Raw genomic sequence first — 15,435 nt, forward strand, 5'->3', positions numbered from 1 at the left:
CTTTGACTGGGCCACTCAAGGACTTTCACGTTCTTATTCTGAAGCCATTCCATTGTTGCTTTGGCTGTATGCTTGGGGTCATTGTCCTGTTGGAACATAAATATTCACTGCAGCTCAGGTCTTTTGCACTCTGAAGCAGGTTCTCCTCAAGGATTTGCATGTTTTTGGCTCCATTCATTGTTGCCTTTATCCTTACGAGTCTCCCAGTCCCTGCCACTGAAAAGAATCCCCATAGCATGATGCTGCCACCACCATGCTTCATGGCAGGGATGGTGCGAGATGGGCGACAAGCTGTGCTCGCTTTCCACCAGATGTAGCTCTTTGCCTTCAGTCCAAAGAGGTCAATTTTCATCTCATCAGACCACAGAATCTTTGCCTCATGCTCTCAGTCTTTTATGTGCCTTTTTGCAAACTCCAGGCGTGCTGTCATGTGTCGTTTCTCAGGAGTGACTTCTGTCTGGCCACTCTCCCATGGAGCCTAGATTTGTGAAGTGCTGCAGAGATTAGTGTCCTTCCAGCAGGTTCTTCCATCTCAGCCAAGGAACTGTTGTTCTGTCAGAGTGGTCATTGCGTTATTGGTCATCTCCCTGACCAATGTCCTTGACCAGTTGCTCAGTTTGATTGGACAGCCAGCTCGAGGAAGAGTCTGGGTCGTTCCATATTCGTTCCATTTCCTAATAATGGAGCTCACTGTGCTCTTGGGAACTTTCAACATGAACAATTGGTTTATACCCTTCCCCAGATCTGTGCCTCCTTACAATTATATCTTGAGTTCTATGGACAGTTCCTTGGACTTCATGGCAGAGTTTCTGCTCTGACATGCACTGTCAACTGTGGGACCTTCTATAGAAAGGTGTTTCTTTCCAAACCATGTCAAATCACTTGAATTGGCCACAAGTGGACTCCAATCAAGTTGAGAAGACATCTCAAGGATGATCAAAGGACATTAGATGCACCTGACCTGAATTTGGAGGGTCATAGCAAAGGGGTTGAATACTTATTGATGCAAGACATTTCAGCTTTTCATTTTTAATTTGTGAAAATTTCTAAAAATGTATATTAACTGTCATTATGGGGTATTTTGTGTGGATTGGTGACAAAAATTTGAATTTAATCCATTTCAGGTACAGGTTGGAACACAACAAAATATTAAAAAGTCGAGGGGTGTAAAAACCTTCTTAAAGGCGCCGTCACACCTTGACGTTTTAGCCAGCAATGGCAACGTATAAAAATGTATGTAAAACGTTGGCATACGCTGAAGTTTTGAGGTTTTTTTTAAAGTTTTGGTCGTATTCATAACGTGTTGGTCGTATGCATAACATATTAGTAACGGGCACAGAACGTTTCGTTGTCTTATAGATAACTTATACCAACGAATGCTTAGCCTGTTGTCGGCGTTCACAACCTCGGCCCAACGATAGTCTAACTTAGGCATAGCACGCTGGACGTGTCGCCGACGATCACGTGGCGTAGCCTGTTAAAAACCTGCCGCACAATGATTCAAATCATAACCACCTGAGAATTGGAAGTGTCAACATCCCAATCACACCTTGACGATTTAGCCAGCGTATGCCGACCTATGAAAAATGTGTCTAAAACGCTGGCACACGTCGAATACGGTGTGGGTAAGTTGTGTATACGTTAGGAGCACGTTGAAAAACAATGAAGTACGCTGTCATATTCCGTGGTACGTTTAGTACGTTGTGAAATTCCAAGCATGCTGAAAATTTTACGACGTACTCGACGTATGGCTCACAAGTTCCGCATACGCTGGCATAAGTTCTCGGCACGCTCCGCGATCGTTGACACACGTCGGACACATGTTACATGTAAGTTACTCATAAGTCGAAACGCGTCGTGGTAATGTTTAGCATACCCGAAACTTAATTTTTAACCTATGAGTAGCGTGCTTTGAACCTATGTGTAACGTATCTCAAACGCACATTGTCGTATGTAGACGAATTTGATTGACGTCTTCCGGACGACCACAGAACTGACTGAACGTGTTTCTAACTTACATCTACCGTATAATGGCGATTTGGCAGCGTTTAGGGGAATTGGTATATACATATGGGCTTCACACGAGGAACCCGTCAGTGTTCCAGACTCCATGTTGAGTAGATGTCAATGTCAGTAGTATCAGTAGTAGTAGTATTAGGTGAGCGTGCCAGTAGTAGTAGTAGTAGTAGTCGTATTGGTAGTAGTAGTAGTTCCATGTCAGTAGTAGTAGGTGAGCATGATGGGGAGGGTGTGGGTGATGATGGATCCTTGTTGCGTCCACGAATAGGAGACTACTTTGCACTTTTTCTCATTCCCACGATGAACTAGTTTTTTATTTCAGTTTTTAAAGTATTCAAAACGACTTGGACAAATGCATAATGTACGAGTAATGAACACAGAACGCTTCGATAACTTGTAGATAAGTTATACCAACGATTGATTAGCGCGTTTTAGGCATCCACAACCTATGCCCAACAATAGTGTAACGTATGCATAGCATGGCAGCGTATCGTCGACGATTACGTGAGGTTTTCTATTCATAGGCTGCAACTTCACTTTTAATAAATGCCTGTCACTCGCCTATTGTTTTTGGACGCTGGTGCTCGGCAATTGAAATCGTTTTCATTGAACGAGTTAAATCGCTTCCACAGCACTGCAGTCACGGCACCAACAGCAGCAGGCTCAGTGCCAGCCTCATGCCAGGCTCAAGCGGATCCCTGTAGAAGGTGTACTGCTTGGTTATCCTTGGACCCACTCTGGCAAGCAGCTCGTCGAACATCGCTGGGGGCATTCGCAGGAAGTTGATGAAGGATGCATGGTCCTCGTTCCGGAGTTCCACCATGAGCTGGTCATATATGCTGTAATGGCGTCGCCTCCCGATCCATGGTCTCGCCCAGTTCCTTCTCCTCCGTTCACGTCTTCTTCTCCCTGCTCTATTGGCACGCAACTGGTGCAGTGTCAACTCGATGAGGTCATGTTGATGTTGGAGGACAGGTAGGTATTGTCATCTCAGCCTTGCCGTATCCTCCATCTCTCGGAATAACATGGACATGTACTCACTACGAAGTCTAAAAAAAAGACGGGTGCCTCCTGCGAAGCCCCTTTTTATATACCAATTCCCCTAATCGCTGCCAATACGCCATTATACGGTATCTGTAAGTTACAAACGCGTTCAGTAAGTTCTGTGGTCGTCCTAAAGATGTCAAGTACGTCTACAGACGTATTTGTGCGGAGGACAAGCTTTACAAATAATTCCCAAGCACGTTACTCATAGGATATAAATAAGTCACGGGTACCCTAAACATTACTTTGACGTGTTTCGACGTATGAGGAACTTTCAAGTAACGTGTTGCGAAGTGTGAACAACGTTCGTGTAGCGTGCTTACAAAATGTTACTCATTGCTTAGAAATAAATTTCAGGTACGCTAAACATTACCTCAACGTGTTTCGACTTATGAGCAACTTACAAGTAACGTGTGTCGACGTGTGTCAACGATCGCGTAACGTGCCTACAACTTATGGCCATCGTAGCGGAACGTGTGAGTCATACGCCGGCATACGTCGTAAAATTTCAAGCATGCAAAAATTTGAGGACAACCCAAAAGTACAACGTTTAACGGCAGCGTACTACGACGTATGCCAACGTGCTCTTAACATATACAAAACGTACCCATAACGTATTCGATGTGTGCCAGCGTTTTAGACATTTTTTTCATAAATCGGCATACGCTGGCTAAATCGTCAAGGTGTGACAGCGGCTTAAGGCACTGCATATCTCCACTTATACAGGGAAGAGTTGTTTTTTCTTCTTCTTTCAATCCAACAATTGCAATCACACACCATTCCTTCTTTTCTGAGGTACCTTGGTCCAAAACACCCAGACCACTTTTTTCAATTTAGGCCCATTTCTGATTTTAAAGGGTTAAAAGTGAAACAAATTCAAACATTTTGATATTCTCTGTACAGTATTTTAGTTAATAACAATAAGCAACGATGGTTTGCTCTTTCTTGGGCAAACCACATTTCAAAGTTGGCCTCCAACAAAGCCAACTGCCCACTGGACATCCTGCATCACATGGAGTCCTTCCTTGGCTCCCATGAACTCCTATCCATATAGGTCTTCATCTGCAATTTGGAATAGCCTGCTACACACTCCCCTGTGGGCTGATGCCCGTGCCCCACACCTTGCTCAGCTTGTCGCCTTGGAACCCAAGGCCTTCAATATTATTGGAATCTCACACGATGAAGCTGATTCAATGAACCCATTACTTTCCCATTCCAGACAGGTCGGTGTTCTCTGTCTTCTGCAGTCTTCTTTCTGGTCTTGCACCCTCTGTTCTTTCAGTGCTTTGTCCCCCCCAGATGTTTCTGCAAAGCTCATACGGTCCACCATCATCGTGGCCTCTAGTTTGGCCTTCAACTCTGCTGTTGGTGTTTCCTCCCCCTTTCTCTACTGTTCCTTTTTGTTCTGTTGCGTCCTGATCCGTTCAGTGTTCTCGCTCTTCCACGAGCCTCAACTCTGTGTACAAAAAAAGAAAAGAAAAAAACAGATTTGGCACAAAGGTGCTTTCAAAACAGCCCTTCTGAGAATGTGGAGGAAAACTGTCAAAGTCGTTTTGGGGATTATATAGGGGTCAAAGTGAAAAACCAATCACAAATCAGTTTCTGGTGTGCCCAGGATTTACATTTCTACCAATCCTGACAAGGACTGGGGGGAAAAAAAATTAATAATAATTTTAAAAAAGCTTTGTCTGGTGTCTTTCTTAACATGGCAAATGTAGTTTTTTCACCCTGTAAAATTTTTTACATCCTGTTCAAATAAAATTACCAGTCTTGTCAGCTTGGTGTTGGCTTAGTGGTTAGGGTGGCTGGCTTAGGATCTTAGGGTCCTGAGTTTGAGCCTTGTTGGCTGCTGAATTAACACCAGGTGGAGTTGACTTAGCCTGTCATCCTTCCGAGGTCGGCAAAATGAGTACCAGTGTACTGGTATAGGAGCGCAGCATCAGGGGCACAGCATCAGGGGTACAGCATCAGCGGCACAGCCGCGCTTCCAAGAAATGATAGCTACCCCGGCAGCCAAGCTGCAATACGCAAGAACAGAGCCAGTCTGAAGCCTGGTGTTGGCTCAGTGGTTAGGGTGGCGGCTTGGGATCCCAGGGTCCTGAGTTCAAGCCCCGTCGGCCAATGAATTAATACACCAGGGGGTTGACTCAGCCCGTCATCCTTTCGAGGTCGGCAAAATGAGTCCCAGTTCCAGTGTGTGTACTGGTAGAGGGGCACTGCATCAGCGACACAGTCGCGCTTCAAGAAATGACAGCTACCCCGGCAGCTAAGCTGCCATACGACCACCAGAACCAATCTTGCCGAAAGTTTTCTTGCCTTGCAGATTGAAGTTTTGAAATCCTAATTCACAATAATACTCACACCGAGCATTTGCATTTGCTTGCGAATGACTGCGATTCTCGCTATATTTGTGATATTTATGTTTAATTTAATGACAACTTAAAATTAATGTTTGCTGAACTCGAAAGAAAAAAAAAAAAGGTTACACTGGCTCCTTGCAACTCATTCCAGCCTTCTGACAATCTTTATCAGCACAAATCTGAATATTTTGCGAGTCCGATAAAGTTTTCGAACAAGAGGTATGCATGTTTTTAAGGTGTCTAGCCTGGGTTCAAATATTAACCAAGCTGTAAACTCTCACCCTGGTGTTTCACCGGCAAGGCAAGGCATCAATGCGTGCCGTCACTCGGATGGACATTCAACTGTGTCCTGTCTCTTGGCGTTTGTTGGTGAACACCAAATATCCCACAGTCTCTTTCATGAAGAGAAATGCCCGTGCCCCACACCTGGCCAAATCCCAAACCCCTCCCCTGACTGACGGCTCGGAAGGAAAAATGGCAAACGTCCCAGCATAACCCCTTGCCAAGAAATTGCTTCGGCAGCACCGACGTTCTAAAAAAGAGTGTAGTACAGCGTGTCATCAATCGTGGTATTTGTTCATGCAAAATAGACTTGTAATTATCATGACATCATCAGAAACATAGCTACGAGGCAACAAAACAAGTTATACATGGATGTCTGCTGTGGGAAGCAAGGAGAATAATTTAAACATGGGCCAAGTGACAAAACTAATTTGACTGAAATTATTTTTAATTGAAATCAAACATACAATCAGAAATAAAAAGACTACAATCACAAAATGTCAAAAACAGTCATTATACACTGAGTAAACTACAACCAATCAATTCAGCAAAGGTTGAGTCGGGGTGGGGAAGTTTGCAATGAAACAAAGTATCGAGGAAAATAAGGAGAAATTCAAGGTTGGGGTACGAGTAAGAATGACAGAGAATGGAAAACTACTTCTGGTGCATCTTCACGTGTTCTCGGGCAATGATAAGCCTTTGAATTTGCGAAGTTCCTTCATAAATCTGAAAGGACAATTGTGGGGAACAAGTGAAGGGTTGCCCCGTGAGACGTGATGGATGGCCAGCGGCGACTCGCTCAAAGCAAAACATTTTCAAAAGCATCCTGTCCCCTTCAGCATACCTGGAAAATCTTCGCATCTCTCATCAGCTTCTCCACGGGATATTCCGAGTTGAATCCACATCCTCCAAAAATCTACAAGTGATGAAATTAAATGATGAAAGAATGAGAAACAAACGGACGACACAGGAGTAAGCTACGTCATCATTTGTATTAGTGCAAAAGCTGCTGCCCAGACAGCAAGCCTGGAGTCAAAGAACCTCCAAGATCAGACCACTTGCTATCCACAGTCCAGGTGGAAATTTGGACTTTGTTCAGGGTGCTGGCGATAAGTCACCGACTATTCGCGAACGACACCACGGGAATTTTAACATCCACCAAATAACGCCAGCAGACGGAACAGTGGGGACACCCAGTTTAACGCCATTCCGTGGGATGGCGCACGTTGATGCCTTGCCCTGCCTGAAACACCAGGATGGCAGTTTACAGCTGGGTAAAGATTCCAAACCCAGGCGAGACAGCTCAGTGGGGAGTGTGCATACCTCTCGGCCATCCTGCCAGTCGTCATTCATATCAGAGTGTATTAACCAAGTGATGCAAGAAATAATCAGAAGCAGCTTCATCAACGAATGGGAGGAAGGTGAAGCAAGTGCAAAAAACGTAAAACTGATGCAAGCAAGTGGAAGAAAATTTGACAAAAAAAAAAAAAAATACACATTCAAAAAAGTGAAAAATATCAAATATAACCGTACTTGAACTGCATCGGCTGCAATCTTATTGGCCATGTCCGCAGCATACGCTTTGGCAATGGAAGCGAAGTAAGTGGTGTACGGGCTTCCGTTGTCTACTGCCCAACTCGCTTGCCTCACCGCTGCCCGGCTGAGCTCCACCCCAATTGCCATATCAGCCAAGAGAAATGCAACAGCTTGATGCTAAATGGGAAAGAGCAAATCAAAAAAAAAATAAAATAATAGTCAATCCTATAGTCAGTACCATTTAAAATTCAGAACTCAGCACCGTCAACAACTACACATGAAAATGGTCAGCGTACGATTCCAGATTGGCACGCAACTTCCGGTTAAATGTTATTCCAAGTAAACTAGTACATTTATAGGTGTGATTGTTACTGTCAACGAAGCACCAGCTCTTTTAGGAGTTATTTAATCGTACAACGCAAACTGAACGTCAATCGTATATCTCACCCATGACGGCAGCTTTGACCAATGACTCAAACTTGCTCATCTAATATGTTTGCAACTGGACATCCAAATAAAGTTTTCTTACTAGTTTGGGGCAAAGCAAAACTTTACATCAGGCGTATGTCGCAAGATGAATTTTTTAGCTACTAGAAACACCAGCTCCCTTCAGGAGGATTGGCAAGTCATCTCCACTCCACCCTTGAGGGGGGGATGTGGGGGAGGGTCGTTGTGCCCATGACCTGACCCTGTGTACTACCAACATGTATGCAAACTTTGGTGGAGATCAAGCCTGGTGTTGGCTTTGTGGTTGGGGTGGTGGCTTGGGATCCTAGGGTCCTGAGTTCAAGCCCCGTTGGCCGCTGAATTAAAGTACACCAGGAGGTTGACTCAGCCTGTTATCCTTCCGAGGTCGGAAAAATGAGTACCAGTGTACTGGTAAGGGGGACACTGTATCAGCGGCATAGCCGCGTCCCAACCAATGATGCAACCAGCAGTCAAAGGCTGCACTCAATAGAGAGAGAGGTGGAGATTGGCACAGCCCTGATGGATGGACACACACACACACACACACACACACACACACACACACACACACACACACACACACACACACACACACACACACACACACACTAAAGTTCCAGGGCTGATGTTTTTTTTTTTTTCTCGACAGGTGGCAGTACTGGCTTGGGTTTCAAAATTGGATGTGCATCGTGTAATCTTCCCGTCAGTACTATATGTTAACCGTTGTATCGATCGGTTATGTTTCTTTAGCCGTGCTGGAGTTTTGTAAAGATTATAAGTGTTGCAATCGTGTTCTGAAGATGAACGACAAATTTATGGAACAGAAAAATCATCATCAAGTCTTTGGTACAACTAAAAAAACTAAAAAAACAAGTGCCACGGACATTTTCGGCAAGTTGAAGCTGGTGTACCGAGAAGACGCAATGTGAGGATCATGCGTGTTGGAGTGGGCCAAGAGGTTTGCAGAAGGGAGAACGGACGTGAATGATCATGCGTGGTCGGGGCGCCCATCGATTGTCAAAACGGATGAAAATGTTGGTCCGATCTGATTGACATCTAAAACTCCAATGAAAGGAACTCATTTTTGCATCAACAGAAGAGATCCAGAGGTCCATGTCCAACGAGTTAAATGGCCTTTAAGAAATCGACCTCCACGGGTGCTTTGAAGCATGGCAGCGACGTTGGCAAGCGTATAGAGACGAGCAGGGAGATTAGTTTGAAGGCGACCAATCAACATAATTGGTACATTCACAAAAACATTTTATTTTGCTTTAATCCCGGAACATTATTGTCGGACCTCGGAAATACAGACAATTGCCTTATTTCATGTCGTAGGGTCAAGGGACTGTACAAGGCATCATGCACACACAGTCGAGTCACATGTTACCCCAACCAACGAGCCAACCAGCTTCATCAGTATTAGGGCACTGATGCGACTGTCTGCGTCATTCCTGATGATGCATTAATATGGGTGAAATTGGGAGGCCAGTTGACTTCAGCTAAGTGTGGGGTTACTGTGTGTGCGTGTGCGTGTGCGTGTGCGTGTGTTGTACAATCCATTATTAGTCCTGTACCGGTTTCACAGGAGGGGACTGTCGGATTTGCTCTCCATCCATCCATCCCATCTGTGATTTTTTCCGACTTTTTTTCCCCACACCCCTGAAACTTGAGACATGGCTTCATTATAAGTTACAGAACAAGTTTGTGTTTCAAGGCGTTTTGTCAAATTTTCAGTTATCCCCTTTTTAGACTTATAAAATATCACATATTGTACATGGCTCAGTGTTCAGCTGCCCTGATTCCACCTCCACTGCTTTATAGACTAGACGGAAAATCTAAAAAGTCTCTTTTTAAGACTCCGATAGGTATTTTGAAGTAAAAGTTGGTAACATGAGTTTTTAACTTATTTGGGGTATGAGGAGTCCGAAAAAATACATTACCAGCCTGAAATTTGCGTTTGAAGGCATGAAAAATGCGAATCAAGATGGCGGCTACTTCGATCGGATCGTCATTTGGATTGTTGAGATATCTGATGTCATATCATTGTTCGTTTCTATGCGTGTAAACGCAAAATCGAAAAGAAGTAGTCATGAATATCTGGTAATCATCCCATGCCTCTCCACCCATATTTGATCACAAAAAAATATAAAAATGTAAATTTTTTCTTGAACCTGAGAGTCTGGTTTATTGTATGTTGACTTCCCCGGGCAAAGAAACCGATGTACGGTATATATTTCTAAAGTTGTATATTCAAGGAATACAAAGATTGGATGAAATTTATTCAGCACCATATTCTTCGTTTTCAGATGTGATGTTCAGGCATTGTTCATGCACTGTTCCCAGTCCATCAGTGCAACTGCATGCACCCGTACAGGTCAGGTTGCTTTTCCACATTTGCATCTGCTTGTTCTGCATCCTGTCTCGCATCCACAGGATATCACCTCAATGCACGCTACTGGTACTGGAGTAAGACTCATGAGCTTCGGCCTTCGCCGGCCATCTTCTGTTTGCCATCCACAATCATCAGGAGCAGGTAAGAACGGCTTCAGAACATGAGCTTGATTCCAAACCAAGGATTGATCGTGAGTTCGTAGTATGTGGTAGTGCAGGGCATCGTTTGTCGGGGGGAGAGCTTCAGCTGGACGACCCTTCTTGAACAGAATGACTCTGGCACTGTTGGTACTCTCCACATCGGATAATCCATATATTATGCGCACGAAATTCACCGCAGTCTTCTCTCCTTCCAAGGTAAGTGTGGGATGATTCATACCATTCAGAAGCCCGTGCTGGTTTTCGAATATTTTCCATTCTGATTTCTTGCGATGTCCTGCGAAGAATGAAGTACTATCACATCCAGTGAGTGCATGGAAGGGGATTGAGTGTATCCACCATACCTTTGCTCAAGTTTTGGTGAATAGTGTGTACACTGTATAGGGATGAATTGTTGCTTTCTTGCGGTGCCAGATTTCATCCACAGAGAATGACAGTTAATCTTCTCTGCCATGCTGCAGCTTGCGTCGCATGAAAGCTTTTCTTCCCATCCAGTGTAGCATCGTTTATATCAATATTATCTGCTGCGAAATGTACAAACCTATCTCTCAGCAAGTTAGGTGGAATGACAGCACCAGTCCGAGGATGCATAGTTAAGAGTGTACTTTCGGCAAGAAATGCGTCTAACTTCAAAACTGATTCATAACTTATGGTGTGTCCAGCACTGTGGAAAAGTTGAAGAAGTTTCTTTGATCTAGTTGCTTGATGCAGCGTGCTGCCTCGTCCAATATGTTTTGGTGTCCACTTCGCTGTCCACAACTTCTTTCCGCCACTGACACCGAACACCATATCTTGGCCAACACTGAGCACCTTGATTCTTACTGGAATAACATCGGTGCTGTCTGGTTCGCTGTCCAGTACCGAAGGACCTTCATACAGCAGTCTCAGGAACATATACAGTGAGTCGGGAAGACAATCTGCAGCCTTCTCGTCACTGATATCAAAACCTGTATGTCCTGGGTGCGCCAAGACATCTCCACGGAGTTTCAATGCCACATGCACCAATGACATGAAAATATCACTCTCGGGTTTGAATACAGGTATTTTCAACAAGTCATCATCCGATTCCGCAACAGGCATTTCTGATAAAGGTACATGCTTGTACTTGGAAGGGAAAAGTAGACATCGGTCATTTGTCGCTGTTCGATCTGGCAAAACGATGAATTCTAACACATCTCCTGTACGGGCAATAAGACTTTCCTTGAAGGAAGATCGACGCCTTGTATATGATTGGGGGATGGTGACGTTAGCTTCCCCCAGCTAATATGCAGTAACGATCCCAAACTGTAGATGGTTCTAGAACACTACTGACTTTGAGAAACCACTGTAACAAGCCAAGTGATATTTGCCTTCAGCCGCTATGAGATCGCTCACGCCTGCAAGACGAACAGACAGATTTCGATCAAATCCTGCAGCCTGCAGAATCTCCTGGCTCTTCTTCAACGTCATTACAGAAATGATCCTCTGTTTCTGTGAAGACGTTTGACAGAACAGACGCCGATTCCAGTCCATCGGCGTGACAGATTTGCGACCTGGCATGGAACGTTTACCAGTATCCGCAGAAGTACTTGCTTCCGTTGAGCATCCTTGTCTTTGGAACTCCTTCTGCAGTCTCTCGATTTTGCCCTTGTCGGTATATTGTGCATATAACAGTTTTTGTGCCATACTAGTGAACTTGTAAATCCTGATGTGAAAGCATTCTCTATTCGATCGATTGCATCGTGGTATTTGTAGTCTCTAAGTTTTCTCCTGGTGGAGGTGACTCGTTCTATGCGTTTCAAACCTTGATCACTGGAATCCCTAAGCTCATCCTTATTGTCTTTTTGACAGATAATACACAGGTTGTGTGACACAGGGGATGGTCTCTTCGAGTTAATCAGTGGGTCCATCTTTGTTCTGAAACATGAAATAAAATATCACGTGTAGGTAAAAGAAATAGAACGAAAAAAAGTCAACATCGACGCTGTGTAATCGTAAAGTTACCATAACATTGAATATTCTTTCAGATATTTTTAAAGATCAAGTGATTAAATATGGATGGTCAGGTTCGTAGATGACCACTATGTATTCTGAACTACTTCGATACTACATTGTGCTCCCTTGCACGGCAAGAAACAATGGTATGGAATGAGATATAAAAGAAATTCAAAATGTTACCCAAACAAAATAGCGGCCATTTTGTTTTTCATTTTTCGCACCTTCAAACATAAACTTCAGCCTGGTAGCATATTTTTGGGGGGATTCAGCACATATCAATTAGGTTAAAAAGTCAAGTTATTAACTTTTACCTAAAAATACCGATGGCGGTTCGAATTCCTGATTATCCGTCTCGTCCATTACACCCATTGGCTGGACGGCTGGCATGACTCCATCCCAATAAAATCATGCGGCACCATTACATGAAGCACGCTGATCGGCAGGCCCGAGGCCTGCATTTTAGTCCATGGCCCAGTGCAATTGGAACAATCCTAAGCACATAACCACAATGTATTATGTGGGCACATAAGCCGTACGCATGTTTTTGCTTCGTGTATGTACATTGGGATACTTTTCATGATTTTTGCCACCGAACGTGCCATGACACACCACCAAAATAAACAAACATTCATTGGGTATGGGACATGTATTGCCAAGCAATTCTCACTCTTGTCATAGCTGCTTTACAATAATATATATGCAAGCTTGATCTTTGCCCCAAAATGCTTTAACGGGATCTCTCTTATCCGAGTGCATTAAAGAATCACCCCTACCTCAGCGATTGGCTTGCCGAATGTCTTCCTTTCAAGTGCGAATGCAGTCGATTCATCAAGAGCTCTCTTTGCTAAACCAACCGCTCCAGCTGCCACCTAATACAAGAAAACACATGGGAGAGCACAAGATCAAATTTTTCAAACTCTCATGCAATGCAACTTTTCAGCTTCAATGAAGATTCACTTCCGTCGAGTGAATTCGGCAACGTGTGGGACCACCCAAAATGCTTGGTCATTTATATTCAAGAAAATACTCGGAAACACTCAAAGGAAGGCTGGTTGGCCTTATTCATCCCTGTACTATGCAATTCCATGGAAATGTCTACCCGAGGTTAAAACAAAGTTATTACAATGATAAGACAGAACGTTGAACAATGAACAACCCCACTAGGGTATGTAGATTGCAGTCGAGGCTCTCAAAAGAGCTGGAACACAAAACACAACAGAACAAAAGGAAAAGCTGGAGGAAAGGGGGGAAGACATGACAAAGGGTGGAGTCATCAGCAAAGAGATAAAGAGGATTTTCCAGAGTCAGAGAGATCATTGATGAAGATCAGGAATAGGATGGAGGCCTAGTCCACTGCCTTGGGGGGCACTCCCACCTTGACAGGGAAAGGAGACAAAAGGATTCCGTTGAGAATCACATGTTGACTCCAAGAGCACCAGGTTTTAGAGAAGGGAGACAAGTTTTAAAGTTCAAACTTGAGATTGGACAGATGCTATTTTCTGACTCTCCTGACTCCTGAGAATGGACACAAACTTGTTGTGGGTTTTATGGAATGATCTGGGGTTGCCTTCGGTTGGATTTGCCTTCCAGGAGGAGAATGCAGATGATTTCAGAGTAACTGCTTCACCACAGGATTCAATGTGCCATGGGCGGGAGGGACTGGGTCTGTGCATGAGAGAGCAAGTTTCTGTGGAATATTTCCCAGGATGAATCAATGTCGGGGCCGGTCGATATATGAGGCCAATCTTGAAGAGAGATGGCTGCTTGTAGTCTCTACCAATCTGCCTGAGTGAACTGCCAGACTCAGCAGCACTGAGGCAGCTCTCTGAAAAGAGACAGATATGTTGACTCTCACAAGCATATGATCAGATGAACCAAATGGAGCAGAGGAAGAGCAGGAGACACTTGTGGGGATGTCTGTCATCACCAAATTGCCATCGTCTGAGGACAGGTGCAATACCACTGAATATTGGGCCATACACAGCTTGAAGGCCTTCATAGCATACCTCTCAAGAGCTTCCTGCAGCTCTGCATCCTTGTTTCCCCACCAGTGGCCCTTGATCTCTTTTAGTTTGGCCTGGAGTGAGTGTTTTGTCTGATGGTACTGACCTTTGCAAGACATCTCAGCTTTTCATTTTAAAATTAATTTGGAGGAATTTCCAAAAACTTTTTCACTTCGTCATTATGGGGTATTTTGTGTAGATCGGTGACAAAAAAAAATTAAATTTAATCCATTAAAAAATTCAGGCTGTAACACAACAAAATGTGACAAAAGTAGAGAGGTGTGAATACTTTCTGAAGGCATGGTATCTAATTAGTTTTAAGGTACAACTCACTTGGTACACCAACAAGGCAAGCATGAAGACAAAGGAGCTTTCTAAAGAAGTCAGACACAAATGGTGGAGAAGTACCGCTCAGGAGAGGGTTATAAGAAGATTTCAAAGTCACTCATTATCCCATTGAGGATGGTGAAATCCACCATTAAGAAGTGGAAGATGTATCATACCACCCATACTCTTCCCAGATCCGGTCACCCATCCAAACTCAGCAGCCGGACAAGCAGGAAACTGGTTCGGGATGTCACTGTAAATCCAGCAATGACTTTGAAAGATCTGCAAGGCTCTCTGTCTGAGATGGGGGTCAGTGTTCATCAATCAACAATATCCCGTTACCTTCGCAAAGCTGGCCTCGATGGACGGGTGGCAAGAAAGAAGCCATTACTTAAAAAGACTCATCTAAAAGCTCGTGTGGAGTTTACAAGAAAGCGTCGCAATGATACTGCACGCATGGAGAGAAAAGTTTTGTAGTCAGACGAAACAAAAATTGAACCTTTTGGTCTAAGTTAAAAGTATTACGTCTGGTGCAAGTTTCACACTCCACATCACCCAGTCAACAGCATCTCGACTGTCAAGCATGGTGGGGGCAGCATAATGTTATGGGGCTGTTTTTATCAGGAGGGGCTGGCAAGCTTGTCAGGATAGAAGGGACAATGGATGGTGCAAAGATCAGGAGAATCCTTGATGAAAACCTGCTTGAGTCAGCCATGAATCTGAATCTTGGTAGGAGATTCACATTTTGCAGCACAATGATTGAAAACACAAAGATAAAGCCACACTGGAGTGGCTGAATAAGAAAATAAATGTTCTTGAGTGATCCAGTCAAAGTCCTGACTTGAACCCAGTTGAACATTTATGGTGAG

General features: G+C 44.0%; 1 protein-coding gene across 5 annotated transcripts in view; it reads right to left on the reverse strand.

The window, feature by feature from the left end:
* Window positions 1-6,135: 6,135 nt before the first annotated feature.
* The window catches only part of ACADM (acyl-CoA dehydrogenase medium chain), a 101,394-nt gene continuing 92,094 nt past the window's right edge, over window positions 6,136-15,435 (reverse strand). For all 5 annotated transcript variants that reach the window (XM_085879933.1, XM_085879934.1, XM_085879931.1 and 2 more), the window contains 4 exons: window positions 13,010-13,105; window positions 7,239-7,418; window positions 6,550-6,621; window positions 6,136-6,431 (listed from right to left, as the gene is read on the reverse strand). In XM_085879933.1, the coding sequence (XP_085736059.1) occupies window positions 6,360-6,431; window positions 6,550-6,621; window positions 7,239-7,418; window positions 13,010-13,105 (420 nt within the window). In that variant the 3' untranslated portion in view covers window positions 6,136-6,359. The remainder of the gene's footprint in view (window positions 6,432-6,549; window positions 6,622-7,238; window positions 7,419-13,009; window positions 13,106-15,435) is intronic.

The sequence above is a fragment of the Eptatretus burgeri genome, chromosome 4 (assembly GCF_056783735.1).
Source record: "Eptatretus burgeri isolate ZD-2024b chromosome 4, Ebu_testis_v1, whole genome shotgun sequence".
Classification (NCBI taxonomy): domain Eukaryota; kingdom Metazoa; phylum Chordata; class Myxini; order Myxiniformes; family Myxinidae; genus Eptatretus; species Eptatretus burgeri.